Source organism: Meriones unguiculatus, chromosome 15 (genome assembly GCF_030254825.1).
Source record: "Meriones unguiculatus strain TT.TT164.6M chromosome 15, Bangor_MerUng_6.1, whole genome shotgun sequence".
In the NCBI taxonomy this organism is placed as follows: Eukaryota; Metazoa; Chordata; class Mammalia; order Rodentia; family Muridae; genus Meriones; species Meriones unguiculatus.
Window position 1 is genome coordinate 47,149,659 of NC_083362.1, and position 20,248 is coordinate 47,169,906.

At 44.3% G+C, this 20,248-nt stretch overlaps 1 protein-coding gene and 1 long non-coding RNA gene across 6 annotated transcripts in view; one reads left to right on the forward strand and one right to left on the reverse strand.

The window, feature by feature from the left end:
- Nucleotides 1–4,624: 4,624 nt before the first annotated feature.
- On the reverse strand, nt 4,625–6,853 carry LOC132648067 (uncharacterized). Its single transcript, XR_009586439.1, has 2 exons — nt 6,648–6,853; nt 4,625–5,789 (listed from the first exon to the last, which is right to left on the reverse strand). It is a non-coding gene; the product is annotated as an uncharacterized LOC132648067 (long non-coding RNA).
- A 58-nt stretch (nt 6,854–6,911) lies between these two features.
- Nucleotides 6,912–20,248, forward strand: part of Cdk15 (cyclin dependent kinase 15) — a 93,897-nt gene continuing 80,560 nt past the window's right edge. For 4 of the 5 annotated variants that reach the window (XM_060368417.1, XM_060368414.1, XM_060368415.1 and 1 more), the window contains exons 1-4: nt 6,912–7,064; nt 7,752–7,889; nt 8,212–8,309; nt 15,040–15,119. In XM_060368417.1, coding sequence (XP_060224400.1) covers nt 6,939–7,064; nt 7,752–7,889; nt 8,212–8,309; nt 15,040–15,119 — 442 coding nt within the window. In that variant the 5' untranslated portion in view covers nt 6,912–6,938. The remainder of the gene's footprint in view (nt 7,065–7,751; nt 7,890–8,211; nt 8,310–15,039; nt 15,120–20,248) is intronic. The other variant, XM_060368418.1, reaches the window with a different exon arrangement.

Sequence of the window (20,248 nt, forward strand, 5' to 3'; positions counted from 1 at the left end):
ACCCTTACTTAGCATGTACACAGCTAGCACAGGAAAACCATATTCCATGTTCTTTGTCCTGAGACTAGGTTCCACCTCATATTCTGGCTTTTCCAACATCATGGCCTTCATCTCTGGAACAATAGTTTACCTGTTGCAGATCAGAACTCAACCACACTGGGGTGCCCAGGAGTGCCAAGTGATGCCGTATGTGTGGGTCCACGTGCTAAGACGACCAGAAACCATCACCTCAGGGAAGGCTGCTTATGAGGCATCCTGTGTTGGATGGCCTCACTTGTACAGCAGGGCAGTTATACGGGAACCCTGAGGCAGTAAGGAATCCTCACAGAGACCCGCCTGCCTTTACCTCCCAAGCACTAGAATTTAAGGTTTTCCCCAACATGTCCAGCTTTAACGTAATTCCATTTTTCTTTATTTTGTGTGTATGGGAAGGGCTGGGCCGTGGGACACACAGCAATGCTTTCTGTTGTAAGTTTATTGAAAGCCTACCCATTCTTATCAGAAATGGACAAGAAGATGGATGGATAGAGATATGCATAGATTCTGTGTGAATGCATTTTAAGAAAAATTGCTTTTTTACTTTTATTTAATTTTTGTTTTGTTTTGTTTTGTTTTGGGGGGAGGCTTATGCCATTTTGCCAGGCTGCTTTTTTATTTCTTTATTTTTGGGTTTTTTGTTTGTTTGTTTGTTTTTCTTTTCGAGTTTCTCTGTATAGCCTTGGCTGTCCTGGACTCACTTTGTAGACCTGACTGGCCTCACAGATATATTCTTTCTTTTGTCTCCCAGAGTGATGGGATTAAAGGTCTGTGCCCCTAAGTCAGGTTTATAGATTTATTTTTAACAAAGGGTCTTATTATTTTGTTTTTAATACAGGGTCTCTGTGCAACCCAAATTGGCCTCAAAGTCAGCAATCTTCCCGCGTCAGCCTTCCCAGTATTGGGATTATAAAGTAACTTGATTGGAAGAGGTCAGAAATGTAATTATTTTTAAAGATATATTTATTTACTACTTATACAGTATACTGCCTGCATTTGTGCTTGCGCACCAGAAAAGTGCACCAGATCTCACTATAGACAGTTGTGAGGCACCATGTGGTTTCTGGGAATTGAACTCAGGGCCTCTGGTTAAGAGCCAGTGCTCTTAACCACTGAGCCATCTCTACAGCCCATTTTTAATTTTTTTATTCAGAATATTCTGGGTTGGTTTTTTTTTTTTTAAGTTGTTGTTGGCTGGTTTTGTTATTGTTTTTGAGACAGGGTCTCACTGTGTAGCCCTGGCTGTCCTGGAACTCTGTACCCCGGGCTGGCCTAGAATGTGGTAATCCTCCTGTTTCTGCCTACTCAGTTTTGTAGGATTTTTGTTTTGCTTTACTTTTTATGACTTTACTAGTTACTGACACCTTTATTTCTTTATTCACTTTCATTTTTTTTCTTGTGGCGGTGGGCAGCTCACTCAGTCCGGTAGGATGCCTGTTTGAAAAGCATGAGGGCCTGAGTTCGGTTCCATAAAACTCCTATTAAAAAAAGCCCAAATGAAAAAAAAAAAAAAAAGCCCAAATGGTGGCACATGCCTATAAACCCGGTCAGGGAGTAGGGTGGGAGGAAGCGGAAGTGGATAAGGGAAGAGGAGAGACAGTCCAGTGAGGAAAGCCAGCCCAGACTAATCAGGGAGCTTCGGGTTCAGTGGGGGACCATGTCTCATGGATAGATAGATGGATAGATAGAGATGATGGATGGATGGATGGATGGATGGATGGATGGATGGATTGATAGATGATGGATGGATGGATGGATAGATGGATGGATAGATAGATAGATAGATAGATAGATAGACAGAGGTGGCGAGAGATGAGAAACATCCCCAAACATCAGCGCTGGCCTCCATCCCACATGGGCACACATACATGTCCACATCGGCAGGTGTATGCACCACACAGGGAGAAAGTCTTCATTCTGTGTATTCGCTGTACACGGTACTGACACATAGGGACATTTTCAGACACGGATGCACGTACACTGAGCCCCCCCCCCTCACAATTTTTCTATTCCCAGCGTTATTTTTTTCTGGAATATCTTAGAGCAAACCTGGGAATTCCCATTCCCCTCATAAATACCTTAGCATGCATCTCTAACTACAGGATTGTTTGTAACAGTGCCAACTGTTAATTCAACATGCTAATTAAAAACAAATTCCTAGAATAATCTAATGTCATGTTTAAATCTCAATGCTAGTCTCAGAAATGTCATTTTACAATTGATTTATTAGACTCAGAGTCCCAAATGGTGTCTATCATGTTATGCTGTTATATTTGTCTGTTGTGTCTTATTTAATCTGTAGGCTTTTTTGTTTGTGTTTGTTTCTTTCTTTCTTCCCTTTGTTTTTTATAGAGGGTTGGTGTCACTATGTAATTCAAGCTGGTCTTAAAATCCTCCTGCCTCAGCCTTCCTGTGTGTTACAAACTTACTCCACCAGTTCTTTTGTGTGGTCCCTCACCCAAGGTCTTGCTATTCATCCAGGCTGTAATCAATAGTGCGATGATCCTCCCTCCTCAGGTGCCCAAGCTGGGGTCACAGGCATGAGCCACCATTTCGGGTCTTTTGTCTCATTTATGACAAGAGTAATATAGGCATTGTTCTTTGTTTCCTTTCTTCATTTAGCAATGTACCTGGATGATCTCTCTGTCATCAAGATCTCATTCTATTTATACCTGAGTGTTAGTTAGTATTCCATTATGTGGGTGTTAGGGATTATTTTCAACATTTCTGACCATTATTTTTTATGTTAGTACTGTGAAACATATGTGATTACTCACATATTAAAGAAAAATTATTAGATCATATCCCCCAAATTATTAAACTTCATAAAAAACAGAATGGAAGCAGGAGAAATGTGCAAAGTCTCAAATAAACACAGCAGTTTGAATTTACAACATTTGAGAAAGGAAAAGGAACCGCCAAAATCTGATAAAGAAACTAAACTGAAATTACCAATAACCTATAATTTTATTACTAAGTTAACAAAAAAAGGCAGACTGGGGGCTGGAGAGATGGCTCAGAGGTTAGGAGCACCAGCTGTTCTTCCAAAGGTCCTGAGTTCAATTCCGAGCAACCACATGGTGGCTCACAACCATCTATACAGGGATCTGATGCCCTCTTCTGGTATACAGATATACTTGCACTCGTCTACATTAAATAAATAAATAAATAAATACATACATAAATAAATCTTTTTTAAAAGGCAGACTGGGTGCAGCGCACACACCTGTAATCCCAGCACTCAGAGGTGGAGGCAGGAAGATGGGGAATTCACTTGCATCCTTTGCTACAAAGAGAGTTCAAGTCCAGCCTAGACTACATGAGACTTTCTCAAAACACCAGATAGCTAACTAGCTGGCTAGACAAACAGACAGACAGACAGATAAAAGAGTGAATGAACAAATCATTTATTTTAACCTGATCTTCCTGGAAAGAGGCTGAAGAGAAAGAGGAGCAGTAAATGCAAGCCCAGGGATCGGGGGCGCTCGTTGGGGACAGGGGTGATGCAGTCAGGAGTGAGGCATGCTGAGCTGGCCTGAGGGGTCCTGCTGAACGGTGCGGATGAAGTGCCCTGGCCCTCTAACAGTCCCTGTCTGTCGGCCCATTTAGTCGGCTCGGCAGGCTCAGGGGCTGGTCGCTGTCAATCAGCTTCCTACAGGCGGTTCTGCGCCTCCGGGCAGCAGCAACAGTGCGCATGCCTGAGGTGGGCAGGCCCGCCTCTAGGACGTCAAAAGGCAGCAGCCTTGTTGGTCTGAAGCATGAACTGCAAGATGCACAATTTTCAGGAAAATCATCCCAATCTCTGTCCTTAGTCAGAAATCTTTGGTAACAAATAAATGATAGTTTTGGACACAAAGCTAAGAAAGAATCTTAACAAGTCATCCGATGTTTTTCCGGCACCTTCAGCAAACCATAAATTAATTTTTGAAAATTCTGAAGCATGTTTTACATTTTCCCTTCAGTAGTCCTCTGTAGCATGTAAACAGCAATGTCAGTCTTAGGACATAAGCTGTCTACACCCACACACATAAACACACACATATACAGAGAGAAATTACTTAGCTAAAGTAATCAGATATTCTGTTCAAGCATGTTTGTGAGTTAACGACGTAATTTCTTCAGCTAACACAAATGCTGGCCGTTTTGAATTTTTAAAACTCACCTGGCATTGTATATCACCTGTCATTTGGCAATTGGGAGACAGAAGCAGGAGACTCGCCACAAGTTGGCGGCTACTGTGAGCTACATAGTGAGTTCCGGGCTAGCCTGGGCTACAGAGTGAAATACTGGCTACCCACCCCCAGTGTAAAATTTATGAAACCACCTTAAGCCAGGCCTCACTCATAGGTTTTGTTTTGTTTTTGTTTTTTTGACACAGGGTTTCTCTGTGTAGCCCTGGCTCATGGTTTGTTTTGTTTTTTAATGAGATCTTACAGGCCAGGCTGGCTTCAGACTCAGGATCCTTCTTTCCAGGTTCCTAAGTGCGGAGACTATGGGCCTGTGTCACCAAATCCAGCTAGGATGTAATTTGTCTGTGACAAAATCCATGATCTTTTTTTGAGAAAAGAATTAGCAGGGTTTTTTAAGAAATAAAAAAATATTTCAGTTAATTGGTTAAGCGTATGCCACGATGGGCACGTGGATCTCAGGGAACAACCTGCCGTCACCTCCCGCCTTCTACCTGAGGGTCCCAAGGCTGAGATCCGGTCAGCCGGCTTAGTGCAGGGACACTTACTTACCCAGAGAACCATCTCCCCGACATGAGCACTTCTGACAAAATGTGTGATGAGGAATAAGTGAGAATTGATTGAGATGAGAAAATGACCTCTCTCAGTTAGTTGCATGCCGGTCAGAGGCCTAACTGGTTCCGTTTTTATGCCTAGTCTATGTCCTGAGTGTGCCACTGGTCTCCCTGGCTTTCTATCTCTCTCTTTTTAAATGTCTCAGATTTTAGTAAATCTTTGAATAGACTTGCCGTAGCTCTTATGTAGCAATTTCTTTCTCGTTTGACTAACTCTGCAGCCCAGGTTGGCCTCTGATTCATGGAAATCTTCTTGTTTGCATTCCAAGCGCTGACTTGGAAATTCTTGCTTTCTTGCAGTAATTTTGAAATAAAATTTGAAATACAAAAGCTCAGTATTAACGTCTTAGGGTTTTATTGCTGTGAAGAGACACCATGACCATGGCAACTCCTATTAAAAAAATTAATTGGAGCTGGCTTTCAGTTTCAGAGGTTTAGTCCACTGTTGTCACAGCAAGAAGCAAGGCAGCATGCAGGCGGACATGGTGCCGGAGGAAGAGCTGGAGTTCTACATCTTGGTCCACAGGCAGCAGCAGGAGACCGCCTCGCTAGGGCCACCTTGAGCCTCTGAGACCTCACAGCCCATCGCCACGGTGGCACACTTCCTCCAACAGGGCCACTCTTCCTGACGGTGCCACGCCCCGTGGGCCAAGCATCCAAACACAGGAGTCTAGGGGGGCATTCTGATTCAAACCACCACAGTTAAATTACATGAAAGTTAAGATTTAATGTCTGAAAGCTGAGGTGTGGACTATCCACAATCCTGTTGTGATAACAGCGCAGCCCTTTTGCTCGTGGAAATTGTCTTGCCCGTCGCCTACGTCTATGATTGACGTATAAGAACCGCAATAAACATCGGTCTCTCCCAGAAAGAACTCTGCTCCAGGACTGCAAACGACTACAGTCACAGACGACAACGCAGCCTGATCCAGATGCCTGGGACTGCCAAGTGCTGATGGGACATTCACACACATTAAACATTAATTACGTTGATACGAAAGGAAGGAAAAAATGGGGGAATGATGAGTTTATTTTGTTGTTAGATTTTTTTTTTTTTTTTTTTGAGACAGGGTTTCTCTGTGTAGCCCTGGCCTTCTTGGAACTTGCTCTGTAGACCAGGCTGGCCTCGAACTCAGAGATCCGCCTGCCTCTGCCTCTGCGCTGGGACTAAAGGCGAGCCCCACCATGCCTGGCTGTGAGGAGGCGTGTGCACACGGACGCTCCTTCTTCTGTCTCTTCTTTATTTGAAATTTGACGGAGAATCTTATCATAGTCCAAGCTAGTCTTGAACTCACCATCCCCCTGTTTCAGCCTCCAAAGGAGGGCGCTTACGAGTGTGTGACCCACTGAGCCCAGACTCCTCTCCCTCGATGCAGATGATGTTTGGCTGAATGACTGAATGAACGCCCTGGCAGACGCTGCTTGGAGGCAGAGATGGAGTGGGCGTCCTCAGCTTTCCTTCCATCCCGCCATTCTGTGGTTTCTTCCACTCTAAATGTTGGCTAGGTTTCAAACTCATTTTAATGGTGGAGAGCCAACCCGAGTCAGGTGGCTCACGTCTGCAACCCCAGAACTGGAGAGGCTGAGGCAGGAGGATTACCTCGAGTTCAAGGCTTGAAAGCCAAGAGGCTTTCAGATGAAAGCAAGGAATGAGATACCCACCCCCCCACCCCTACCCCCACCCCCACCCCTACCCCCACCCCCACCCCCACCCCCACCCCCAGCGTGGCCATGTTAACAGCCTGAGGGCCCACTAAACGCCAGCGTCCATGCAAATTCCCAAAAAAATGAGTGCGGCCACCGCGCTGACCTGTGGCTGGGGCGGGGCGGTTCTTGGAGCGAACCCAGTTGCATTCACTCCGCTGCGACCCCTGACCCGCGTGCACATGCGGACGCCAGCCGCTGCGGGTCTGGTGCACAGTTCCTTGAACTGATAAGCGAAAACTGCTGAAGTCATGAGGCTGCTCCGGGGAGAGCCCTCGTGTGAGTCATGCAAAAGCTCCGCTCCGCTGACCTCTGGCAAGACGGGAGTGACGGAGGACAGAAGAGGCGGACTGGGGAGAGGTTCAGGGGCGGCTTTTCTCCTTGAACCCGGACTATTATGGGTCAGGAGCTGTGTGCCAAGAGGCTACAGCCAGGATGCAGTTGCTACCGCCGCTCGGAGGGAGGGGAGGCGCACAGCTGTCAGAGGAGCCAGCCTGGGAGCGCCCAGGCTGCTGCGTTCGAGGTATTTGTGTCCCGGGAGGAGCATCTTTCTTTATTAGTAAACCCAGCAATTCGGACAGACACTCCCTTTTATAGCAGGGTCTGATTCCTCTGCGGTAGGTCCAAACTCATAAAAAGGAAATTCTATTAAAGTCACAGAGGATTTATGGCCGAAGTTATCAAGTTAGGGGATGTGCTTGTAAACCAGAGGAGGGGAATAATCCTTGGCTTTGGTCTCTTCTGACTTGAAATAGAGAAGGGCTCTTCTCTGGACTTCGCTGAGCCACTAAATTGCAGGGCTGAACTGTAGAGGGCTGTCGTACTGGTAGGTCCTCTGTGGGTCCTCAGTTTCAGTAATTAGCTCCGGATTATTAGCAGGGTCTTACTAGATTATTCTAAGGCATTACCTTAAGGACGCAGGAAGGCCGGCAGTCTTGGGGGAGACTGAGTTAAGCCGGAGAAATTGGAAAACACCCATTCAGGAGACTGGGTTAAACTGCAGGTGAAGGAGAAATTGAGTATTTCAGCGATTGGTACCACGGCAGCCTCAAAGGGAATTGGCTTTCAGGAAAGATGCCTTTGCCTGGTGGAGGAAGCCTAGAAAACAAAACAAAACAAAACACAGGCAAAGAAAACAAAGAAAGGGTTTGCCAGCCACCAAATGTTGACTTTGTACGCATTTTGCTCTTGTGCTTTTTTCCCCCTCCAGCTAACAGACCTAAAAGAAGCATCACGTTCCACGTCTTCGCTTCACCCCAGGGGACTCCAAGTTATCGGTGCCCAGAAGCGGCCACGGAGTAACAGTGACTCTTTTCAGGAAGAGAATCTGAGGCAGGGGTTGCCATGGGTGAGTGAGCGGCTGGCAGGCATCAACAATTTCATGGGTGCTTGCTTTGGGAAGCTGGCCCTCACTTTCCAGGGATGCCTGTGTGGGCTCCCAGGTGCATGCACACACATATACACACATATACACACACACACACACAGGCACACAAATACATATAGAAACATGCACATACTCACATACACAGACACACACAGACAAGCATACACACACACACACACACACACACACACACCCTGCTGTCTAATGCCCCTGGGAAAAAGATAAGTCAACATATTTTTGAAATGCTCTTTCTGTCTTCCCCCCTCTCACTCCACCCTGTCAGCAGAAGAAGAGCCTTCCTTTTGGGGCGGCCTCTTCTTACTTGAACTTGGAGAAGCTGGGTGAAGGTTCTTACGCCACCGTTTACAAGGGCATTAGCAGGTGAGTGACTCCTTAAAGACTTCGGATGAGGGTTCTCCTATTGCATTATAAAGCCAACCCACATATCACACAGACACACAGCCTTTGGGGCTGTGGCAGGACACCTGGGCCAACAGGGAGGTAGATGAGGTGATTTCAACAGCCTTAAAAAAACAAAAAGCAAACAAACTCTTCTCTAGCTAAAATCAACAACTGAAAAGGTAGGTTCTCCCCACTGTTGACCCAAAGAACAATTATTACCCAACAAGAAACCCTGTTAGTAAGATGTCTCTAGAAAGGTTTTCTTATCCCTTTCTAAATCTCAAAGTGTAGAATATCCAAAAACTATGTCCTGCATTTTCTGCATTTGTGAAATATACCAACTGTCTGGAAAAAAGAACCTTTGTCCAAAATCCAAGTACCTAGTTCAAAGACAGAATTCTGGTCTTTCTGTTACCTTCTAGTAAAGGTAGAAAAGTTGGAAAACCTTTTCCTTTAGGTTTTAGTACTCCAATAGAAAAAATAATGACTTAGTGGTAGTCATATTTTAAAAGTGCAAATATTATAAAACTAAGTCTTTTCATTTATCGTAACATTTGTATACTCATGCTGCCTTTGTTAAAGTGAGATTGTTAGGGAAATACAATTTTAAATTATTGTATAGAACCAGGATTTGACTTATGACCATAGATTATCCCAGGAACTAAAAATATAAAATGCTTCCCTGAAGAAACTCAGCTTAGTAATAGGATGAAAAAGTACATTAGAAATGCTTCCAAACCTGAGTTCAAACCCCCATATTGATATAAAAATCTAGGTGAAGCTATGGATGCCTGTAATCTCAGAACTGTGAGGAGACAGAGGAGTGAGGACAGTGGGGCTTGCCAGCCAGTAGGCTATCTCCAGGTCCAGTGAGAGATCTGGCCACAAAAGAATAAAATATGCATTATATAAACAAAAGAACTATATTTCCACTATGTGTAATATACCACAAAAGGATTATATACATGCATATGTGTATAGTACATAGAAGGGAAAAAGAGGTTTATAATAGCATAAAAAAAATAAAAACTGGCCCCAAATATCCAGTAGATTCACCACACTGTGAACTAATATAAACTGAGGCCCAGTACTGAAGAAGGGGGTGGGGTGAGGATGCTGGCCACAGAACAAAGTGTACTTGATGGTCCTGTTCAGAAAACAAAACAAAACAAAAACAAAAACAAAAACACTTATTACTTATGCAGATTGAAGCGTACACAGAAAGTCTGAGGACAAAAGATTTGATTTTAGTGGCTGAAACTGGAGGCTATGAATACAGAACATTTATGGTGTAGAAGCACCTTTTAAAGTACCATAGAGAGCCAGGTCTGGTGGCATAGACCCATAGTCCTATCACTCAGGAGGCTACAGCGGGGGCAGAGGGAGACCTTCTCTAAAAACAAAAAACTATCTTAGATGTTCCAGATAATGCAAAAAGACTGAGACTAGAGATCATTTTTTCTGGGGGGGGGGGGAGTTGTAGCATGGCCTTTCTAAAAGACGTCTGATCACCTAAGTGATATTAGGCTTAATAACACATAGTAATTGTGTGATCAGTTATAAAATCAATACAAGTTGCTTACATATTCAATAAGTATTTGGAAAATACAGTAAAAAAATGTATTCTCACAATAACAGGAAAATATAATTATCGGAATTAAAATGAGCAGGATTCATAAAGACTTGCTGTGGTATATAAAAGACCTAAATCACGCTGCTGTCATAAACTAATTTTTCTGTGCTGTTAATATTTGTTATGCCCCATGCCATGTCTTATCTGTTAAGAATGTTTTGGAGGACTAGAGAGATGGCTCAGCTGTTAAGAGCACTGTCTGCTCTTCCAAAGGACCCGGGTTCAATTCCCAGCACCCACAGCTATCTATAGCTCCCATTCCAGAGGATGTGTTTGTATGTACATGTAGGCAGAACACCAGTGCACATAAAAATAAAACACATCTTTTTGTAAAAAAAAAAAAAAAAAAAAAAAGAGTATTTTTGAAAACTAGAGACAGACACTTCTGCATGTGTGGAGTGTGTGGGAGGAGCACAGAACATAAACAAACTGATAAAACAGCGGATGAAAGGAGGATGAGTTCCATGGGAAGGAATGCAATGGGAAGATCCGAAGACGGCAGAGAGGCAGGCAATCACAGTTTTAAACAGAGAGGCGAGAAGAGGTCCCACAGAGAAGGAAATATTTGGAGAGGAAATCTGAGGGAGGTGAAGATGAACTGGATACAGGGACACAGAGGACAGCTCCAAGCAGGGGAAGGCAGGGAGGAGCGAGTGGGAATGTGTGTGCCGCGGCGTACTCCGAGGTGTTCGCAAATGTACAACAGTTGGAACCCGTTAACAAGAGGATGTCAGTGGACCTCTGACTGCCGGTTTTGGTGTGTACTAAATAAAGGGGCCCCTTGAAATACTTAAGGGAGTGGTGATAGGACCCCACCCTGACCCCTGGGAACCCGAATACAAGGATACTCAAATCACTTACAGAAAATGGCGCAGTCTCTGTATTGTAGGGAATGACAAGAAAAAAGTCAATACACAACCAATACACAACCAATATTCTTCCCAAATATTTCTAACCTGTGATTGGTTGAACACACACACACACACACACACACACACACACACACACACACCTATGATCCACAGATTCAGAGAGCTGGCTGTATAATCTAAGTACAATTAAACTCTTGTAGCACAGATAATAATAATAAAAAAAAAGATCAACTCTTCCTAACGTCGCCCTGGCTAGCCTGGAATTCAATATGTAGATGAGGCTGGCCTTGGGTTTGTGATCTTCCTACCTCTGCTTCAGCACTGAGATTACAACATACATGTGGCAGAAACAGGAGTTTTTTAAAGCCCTGAATATATACAAATTCAAGTAATTAGTAAAATTTAATATGTAAACAAATCATCAGTGAATAAAAAACGCTCCCCTAAACAGACCTGAGATAGTAAGCCATTTTTGAAAATTGGATGTAGAATAAGAATACAGTAGATTGAAGATTTAAATGAACAAAACAGTGTAGAATAACTGGACAGGAAGATGAATTCTGTGCAGCCTGTAGGCTGGGGAGGTCCGTTTATGAATATATGAATATGGGAATGCAGAGGCCATGGTGCCCGTCTGTCCACCTATGTGGAGCGCAAATTCCAAGACATTTTAACAGGTGTTTCACAGAAACAGCTATAGCTGAATCAACACTGGCAATCCTAGACAAAATAAAATTCCATCTTTTTTTTTTTTTTAAGTAGGACACCACACCTGGCCTGCTTCTGTGTTTTTTTTTCAATGTTTATTTATTATTTATACAGTATTCAGTGCAAAAGAGGGCACCAGCTCTCATTATAGATGGTTGTAAGCTGCCATGTGGTTGCTGGGAATTGAACTCAGGACCATCTCTCCAGCCCCCATAAAATTCCATCTTTTACAATAGATGCCTTCAGCATATCAAGACTGCCTATGTATGCCATGATTATCTACATAAGGACAGTGGTAATTCTGAAAGTGCGAAGCATTTCTAAACATATTTGACCAAAAAAGTTGTTTGTTTGTTTTTAATACATGGGTGGAATAGAATTTTTACAGAGTCACACTCTCAATAAAATATTTTGGGAAATATTAAACATCATACAAGAGAATTAAGTTCAAAATTTGTAAGACAAAAGAAAGTGATAAAAGCCTAGGTTAAAAAAAATGTTCTTGTAAAATCATGAGGGAAGGACAAAACAAGTAGAAAAGACTGGGGAAAATGTACTTCCCAAAGCAAAGAAATTGAAATTAATGATACACACATAGACCAAACTGTGAAGGTAAAAGCAACGGGGAGCAGACTTACCAGTCCACAGAGGAAGACAATGTAGCCAGTCCTGAGGAGACCTGATAGACTAGGATCAGAAGGAAGGAGAGGAGGACCTCCCCTATCAGTGGACTGGGAGAGGGGCATGGGGGGAGAAGGGGAAGGGTGGGTAGGATTGGGAGGGGAGGAGGGAGGGATACAAAGTGAATAAACTGTATTTAATAAAAATAAAAAACTATATTAAAAAATAATTAATTAGAAGGAAAATGATAATAATAAACAAACTGAGCATAGAAAGTCTAATTTTGAATCCTGGGAAGATTAGTTAATTCTTTAAAATAAAGAATGTATATAAGTAAACAAACAAACAAAAACAGCAAAACTAAGCTGGCACTCACGAGGAATTTGGCAAAGCCACGTGGGCATCAAGGGAAGAGTTTCCAAGGGGCAAACCTGCCAAAACCAAGGCACAAAACGAAGTGGTATCGTGTTATAACCCAAGGAATCAAATATTCGTGAGTTTCTGCTGCTGCAAATGAATGGCTCAATAAATTAATAAATAAGAAAGCAGAAACACATCTTCCATGCAAAAGAACTCCAGATACCTTCCAAGGATCTGCTGTCTCAGAAGTGGATCTTAGTGGACCCATGCCCAAAGGGAAGGCTGCACTTAGTGATGCTAAAGCAGGGGGAACGGACAGTCACTCTGCAACAGGCACTCAGCAAGCCCGCCTCAGACAGGTGGTCACAGTCAGCAAGGAAAGTCTCAAGCCAGGACGATGGAAAAGTGTTCCCATGATACACTACGGTCAAGATGACTCTTGACCTTCCCCCAAACTCAGAATTACAGAATTTTTGTTTGGTTGTTTGGTTTTGTTTGTTTGTTTGTTTGTTTGTGGCAGGGTTTCTCTGTGTAGCCTTGGCTGTCCTGGACTCACTTTGTAGACCAGGCTGGCCTCGACCTCAAAGAGATCCATCTGCCTCTGCCTCCCCAAGTGCTGGTATCACAGATGTGTGTCTCTGTGCCCTGCACCTTCGAATTTCTTTACTCACACTCCTGAAAACCATCAGGGTAAACAAACCCAAGGCAAATCTGGCAACTGCACAGCCAAGAGGAGCCTAGTGAGGCACAACAAGTCAGTGAAGTCCTGAATAGAATCTCGGACAATAAGAAGGCCATGAAATAAAAGCTAAGGAAATCCTCATTTTAATAGCTGCATTTTAATAGCAGCACATCAATATCGGTTCATTATTTATTATCATTACTGTACACTATTTTAGTTTAGGATTTTGGTTGTTGTGTTTTGGCTTTCTTGAGACAGATTCATGTAGTTCAGGCCGCTGAACTTCAGATGTAGCTGAGGATGACATGGAACTTCTTGATCCTCCTGCCTCCATCTCTCAAGTGTTATAGGCGTCAGTCACCATGCCCAACTTGGTTCATTAATTGTAATAACTGTACCTCAGTAATTAAGAGTCAACAGAAGAAGAAACAGAAAGCAAGGAAATAGGAACTTCCTTTCCCATCTTCTTAAGTTTTCTAGAATTTGAAAATCGTTCTTCAAAAAACAAAGTTTACATCAATAGAGCTGAAAATGCAGCTCAGCACCACCATGCTCTTTGGGGAGCAGCTTGGGACACGAGTTCACATTAATGAAAGCACTGCCTGCTCTATGATTTAGCAAGTCCGCTTCTATCTTAAGGAAACAGTGGGAACTGTGGGAAAATACTTAGCTGCAGAAATGATTGTCATGGTTTTTCGTTTGATTTGGCTTTTTGAGGCAGTCTCATGCTAGCCCAAGCTGGCCTGGAACTCACCACATGCTCCAGGCTGACCTTGTGACAACCTTCCTCCTACTTCGGTCACTCAAGGGCTAGGGTTACAATAGGAGCCTCTATGTCCAGCGCAGTATTCTTAAAATAACCCCAAACCGCAATTTATAAGAATTTGGAATTGGCAAAACACATTGTGATGTATTCGTATGATAAAACACTGTAACATTATTAAATATCACATTTTGTAAGAGGCATGTGTCTTATGCCTGTAACCCCAGCACTCGAAAAGCTAAGTCAAGAGGGTCGTTATGCCTTCAAAGCCGGCCTGTCTATTAAAACATCACGAACCATAAAAGAGAATGGAAAATGGAGAGAGAACAGATTACTGACTGTGCTATATGGATCTCACAGTGTTAGAAGCAACATGGCCGTAAAGGACTTGCCCAAAATTTTCTTATATGAATACATAGAGAGGAGGAGGGAGGAAGGGAGAGAAAAGGGATAGAAAAGGAAATGGTGAGACCTAGGCAAACCAGCTAACGCTTTGAGAGCTACTGTAAGACACTGGCTGTTGACAAGCTCATCCAGAATTAAAAGCTGGAGGCCAGCCTGGTGTATATTACAAGACCCTGTCTCAACAAAATGAAAACTCACATTTCCCCACCCTCTGTAAAAACAAAACGAAAACAAACAAACAAAAAAACAGAAGGAAAGGAAGAAAAGATAAAAGAGAATTTGGCTGTTATTTGACACGAAGCGTGGAGGCACACTGGGTGTTGAAAAGTGACCTGTTGGGTTGACTTTCACGTTAAAACATCCCCTCATGCTCTACTGAGAGAACACAGAGACAAATGCCCAAGCAAGAGGGCTGTTCTGAAGCCACCAGTCAGGTGACATACAAGGCTGGCTTCGGAGCAGCGAAGCCATCAGCAAGCATCGTGAAGGAGGTGGTCGCTTGGTGCGTGTCTGCTTGCTCACGGTGTTCTGGGAAGAAACACGCCACCTCAGCACAGAAAGGAGTGTTTTCATATATATACACAACATGTTTTATACGTGATGAAGCTGTTGCTTTGAACCATCCCAGTGAGTGTGCGTTTGTGTCTGCCCCCACCTCTCTCCAGGATAACTGGACAACTAGTAGCTCTGAAAGTCATCAGCATGAACGCAGAGGAGGGGGTCCCCTTCACAGCCATCCGGGAAGGTAAGAATGGGAGAGAAAATGGACCCCAGAGATTGTTTTGAGAACTCAGTGTGGTAAAAACATCGTGAAGGATTCCATCTGCCCACTCAGCATGTGGTCTCTGGGTTTTCTAAAAGTGATATTATAATTTCAAAGTTCTTTTTGCCAGTGTCCCAAGATTATTTACACGGTTACTTTTATTGTTTGTCCTGGAAGATAACACTCAAAACTGCTGTCCATAGTAGAACCTCTATGAGTGTTTACTGAATGTTTTCCCTATGTCTGGAGTCATGCTGAAACCATGTCTACACAACCCACAGCAATTCATTTAAAAGAGAAAAAAGTGAAACTACATACTAATTATTGGTGGGGATCTGCCTGATCATAGTTTTTTTTTTCTTAGTTTTGTTTTTCCTACAGTACTCAGGGATTGAACCAATGGTCCAACACACACACACACACACACGTGCACATACGCACACATTTTTGGGAGACAGGGTCTGACTAAGTTTCTCAGGCAGGGAAACTTGCAATCCTTCTGCTTTTAGCCTCTTGGATAGAAAGCATGTTCTCTCAGTGTTTTCTCCCTCTCCCTCTGGAGTGGTCTCATTTATTTATTTGTTTGTTTGTTTATTTATTTATTTTAAATGAGACAGGGTCTCCATAATTTGCTTACTTACTTTGTAGCCCACTCTGGCCTCAAGCTTGCAGTACTCCTGCCCCAGCCTCCTAAGAGCTGGGAATGCAGGTCTGTCTCACCAAGCCTAGCTTCTTGTGTTTTCTTTGCACCCTGGGCAGCCTAGTGAGGTGAACAGATCCACCTTCTTGTCTTCTAGCTGCTAGGTGTGAGTGAGGTGATATTGGGTTAGATAGCGTGTCTAAGGCGGGGCTTACTGTGAAAGTAGCTGATAAGGTGGTTAGTGTGTGCCTTATGTCCAAGCAGAGGCAGGCTGTTCTTTGTGAACTTGAGGCCAGCCTGGTCTACAGGCTAGGCTCTAAGACAGCCAGGACTACACAGAGAAACCCTGTCTCAAAAAGCCAAAAAACAAAACAAGTGGCTGATAATGGGAAATAGTTCATGGAGCTGTTAGGAAGAGCAAATGAGAATACATAACACTTAGTCTCTTTTCAGGGTTCAATGAATGTTCGCTGCTTTTATTTCATTCTTCGTTATTATTTTATTACCTTTTGGTCATATTTTACTAATCAGTGGGAACATTTATACCACAGTGTTTAATACTAATAACTTATAAATTTAAAATAACAGTGAAATTAAAGAATACAACTTATTAACATTTCATGTAAGGTTTCTGTTTGTTTGTTTGTTTGTTTGTTTGAGACAGTGTCTCCATAGAGCCAGACTGGCCTCAAGCATGCTAGGATATTAGTTAGCGTTCTGTTGTGGTGAATACTATGACCAAATGGAAGAAAGAGTTTATCTGGCTCAAGGGTCCAAAGAGATAAGAGCCCATCGCAGCAGGGGGTTGGGAGAGGCACAACAGCAAAAGGCCGCCATGGCAGCAGGACAGGAAGCTAAGCGATGGCCCTTCGACCACGTGGGTGAAACAGAAAAGAGCAAAGCGGAAGCGGGCGATGCTGGGCGTTCTCAAAGCCGAGCCTGCAGCGGTACAGTTCCTCCAGCAAAACTGCACTGCCCCCAGCACCACCACCCGCCGGGAACCGAACACTCAACACTCAAACCAACACTCCAGGCAAGCGCGCCTATCAACCCACCCACCGTGGAGCCACAGGAATGGTGGGGTTGCTCCTGCGTCCGAAAAAAAAAAAACATTCCGGAGAGCTGGCCCCTGCTTCCTCAGCCTTACTTTCTTCCTCTAGCTATTTGTCTTCTCTTCTCCTCGGAATACACACTGCACGCAGAGTGCTGGACGTTTGAGAAACCAGCCGAGGGAGCCCCGTTCTTCGTTCTGTTGTGTTCAAGTCTTAACGGAGCAGACAACCCAAGGACGAAGCGTCTAGAGGCGGTCGCGAACTCAGACAAGCGCGGATCGGTGTGGCGGAGGGAGGCGGATTTTAGGCTGAACTTAGAAAACGGGTTTACAACTCAGTTTGATGCCGTCTTCAAACGTCCCTGGACCGCCCTGGGACACGTTTTTAATTTAAATAGAAAGGCCAAAAGGCCATCAGCGTGAGCGGGGACTCACCGTGGCCGGGTCAGGTGCAATCCGAGGGGACACGTGGTTTTAAGCGTTCAACACCAGGCAGGGTGATCCTGGCTGGAGGCAGAAGTGTGGAGAGGCCGAAGGGCGTTTGTGAACCCAGCAGAGGCCCCCAGGTCACGTGGCTAGAGGAGGGCCCTCCTGGTTCTCCGGGCTTGGTCCTGTCCGCCCACGGCTGTGTCCTGTTCGTCCACACCTGGCCGTCACAGGGAAACCTTTCCGCAGCGCGTTTTGCTAACAGATGTCCTCAGCCTGGCTCCGAGCCCCCGGGTGTGTATTGTTCTATTCGCACAACCAGTTCTGCGCGCGTGTTGGCCTCCCACACAGGTGTTCACAATTACAGCTGGCATTCCACCGTGGGCTGCCTCGGTTTATTTTTACGGACTGCCCTGACTGAAAGCTTTGCTTGTACGATACGAAAGGCCACAAAAGGATTCCGACAGGTCGGAGCGGCTCCACACGCAGTTTCCAACAATGGCTGCCTCTTTCCCCTCTGGTGTGAGAGCCCGCAGCCTTGAAAGCAAGACCTCGCTTAAGAACTCTGGCACTGGCTCACTCCTCTCCCCCATACACACCCCCTCCGGTTAAGACCCCGATGGATGTGAGACCAGAGAGATGGAGGTTAAACGGTCAGGGCTGGGAAGGCAGCTAAGAACAGCTGGAGCTCATTAGTTAAAACCCAGGGTCATTAGCTGCAAAGGCAACCGAAAGCCCTTCGCAAAGAAACTCAAGAGTGAGGGAACCTTCTCTTCCAAGCCCTTGAAGCAAGAATGCGTTTCTTGAGCAGTCTGATTGCCAGCTATGGCAGCCCAGGACTTCGTGAGTAGGATTTTGCTGCGTAGACAGTCTCTAAGTGGGTAGGATGGATGTTTGTTTCCATGCCATCTTCACATGTAATACCGTAATATTATATATCACTGCTATATAATATCAGACAAAAATCTGAACGATACTAAGGGAAAAGCTTAATAAGCTTTTATGCATCCTCCAGTTCTCTTAATACATTTTATCACATGGCCAAACTTTCAAACCAAATTTGACTGAGACTAACACGGGTAACTTTACGTGCCCTCACGGGGCAGTATGTGCCAGGGGCTCTGCGGACTCCTGGGGAGGGAACAGTCCACAAACAGCCCCTACTTGCCTCATTTGTTTGTCCTCGGGATATTGAGGCCCAAAGCCCAGGGCTCACACATGCTGGGCAAGTTCTCCACCACTCAGCTATTGGCCCAGCCCTCTTACCTTTTAATTTTGAGACAGGGTCTCACTGAATTGCCCCGGCTGGTCCTGAACTCACCTTGTAGCCCAGGCTAGCCTTGATCTTGTCACCTTCCTGCCTTGGTCTCCTGAGGTAGGTGGGATCATGGGCCCAGGCCATACTATCCTCATCTTTTTGCTAATTAAAAGATGAAAAAGCTGGATGTGGTGATAGGTTTTCATAATCCCAGCACTCAGGAGGCAGAGGCAGGAGGGTCACAGGTCAAGGCCGGCAGAGTCTGCAGAGCCAGGTCTAGGCAAACTCGGCGACCTGGTGAATCCCTGCCTCAAATGAAACAAAATGGAAAAAAAAAAAAATAGGAAGTTTTTGTAGCAGCTTAGAGAATGTTTCCTTATTGCCTCAGAATCACATTTAAAATGTTTACTTTTACAACTGGGAGAAAATACTTTGAGTAGGTTGATTTTTATGGATTTTATATGAATGTGCCTTAGTTTTATTGAATTCTATATTTGAAATCCTAAGAATGGATCTTATTTTAAATGCCTTTATAAAAACAGCCAGTTTTGGGGTTGAACCTAGGACCTTCAGCCTGTCTACAGTGTTTCCTTAAGGAAGAAGCCGTACATCTACCCTTGTCTGAGCACCAGGCCTATGACATGTCTCCCTCCGCCAGAGTCCTGGTTAACCCCTTATACAAACAGCTGAAGCCCAAAGCGTTGTTGCTGTTGTAGAAATGAAGATGCCCAAGCCTCCGAGAGGCTGGGTAATTTGTGTGGGGTCACAGATACACCCAGCATTTCTGGGCATTAGAACTAAAGTCTGTTATGTTTAAATTTCTCCCTACTTCATCACCTAAAACTGCAAATGTTTGCTTGATATAAGCATCTCCTTCGGCAAGAGTAAACGGGGGAAATGGAAACCCACCCTGTGACACTCTCTGTGTAAAAATGAAGGCAAACTCAGAAGTAACACTCTCCAGAAAAATAACCTTGAGAGTGTGTGTTTAGCAGTCCATGCCGCTCTCTCTGCAGAACCGGTAATGACAGCATCTAAATTAGAAACAGTCGCCATGGAAAACCTTTTGAGATCATGAAAACCTTTTGTGAAGTAATCACTCCTAATCCATTTGTGAGAAAATTCACCAAAAAGGGGTTCAGGAACCTTGCTGGGGTCGTCCAATCAGATCAGCAAAGACTCTGATTAAAATCTCAAGTCAGCTATTAGCACAGATGGATGAGGGCGGGCCTGGCTGACAGGAATTCTGCCCGAGTACAATCCAGTCATGTCAAGGATATAACGCATTCACTGCACAGTTACAGCCTTATGAGAAATAACCCCAGGGTAATGGCACGTGGGAGGAATTTTTCTTTAATTAAAAATGATTAGTGTATGTGTGTGTGTGTGTCTATGTGGGTTTGTGGGTTCACGTGTGTGCGTGTGCATGTGCACAGGTATCCACTCAAAGCTGTGCCATGATGCCTGTCTGAAGGTCAGAAGGCAACTTTGTGCAGTCACTTCTCTTCTCCAACCTTTACACATGGGTTTCAGGGACTGAACTCAGCCAGCCCTGTGTGGCAAACAGTGACGCCATCTCTCTGGCCTTAAAAGAGTCATATCGGCATATATTAACTATACATAATAACGGGTTTCATTATGACGTTTTCATACACACATATATATTTCAATCATATTAGTCCTTATTAGATTCCCCCCCTCCCCGCACACTTTCATGTCATTTTGTGGGGAGTGAA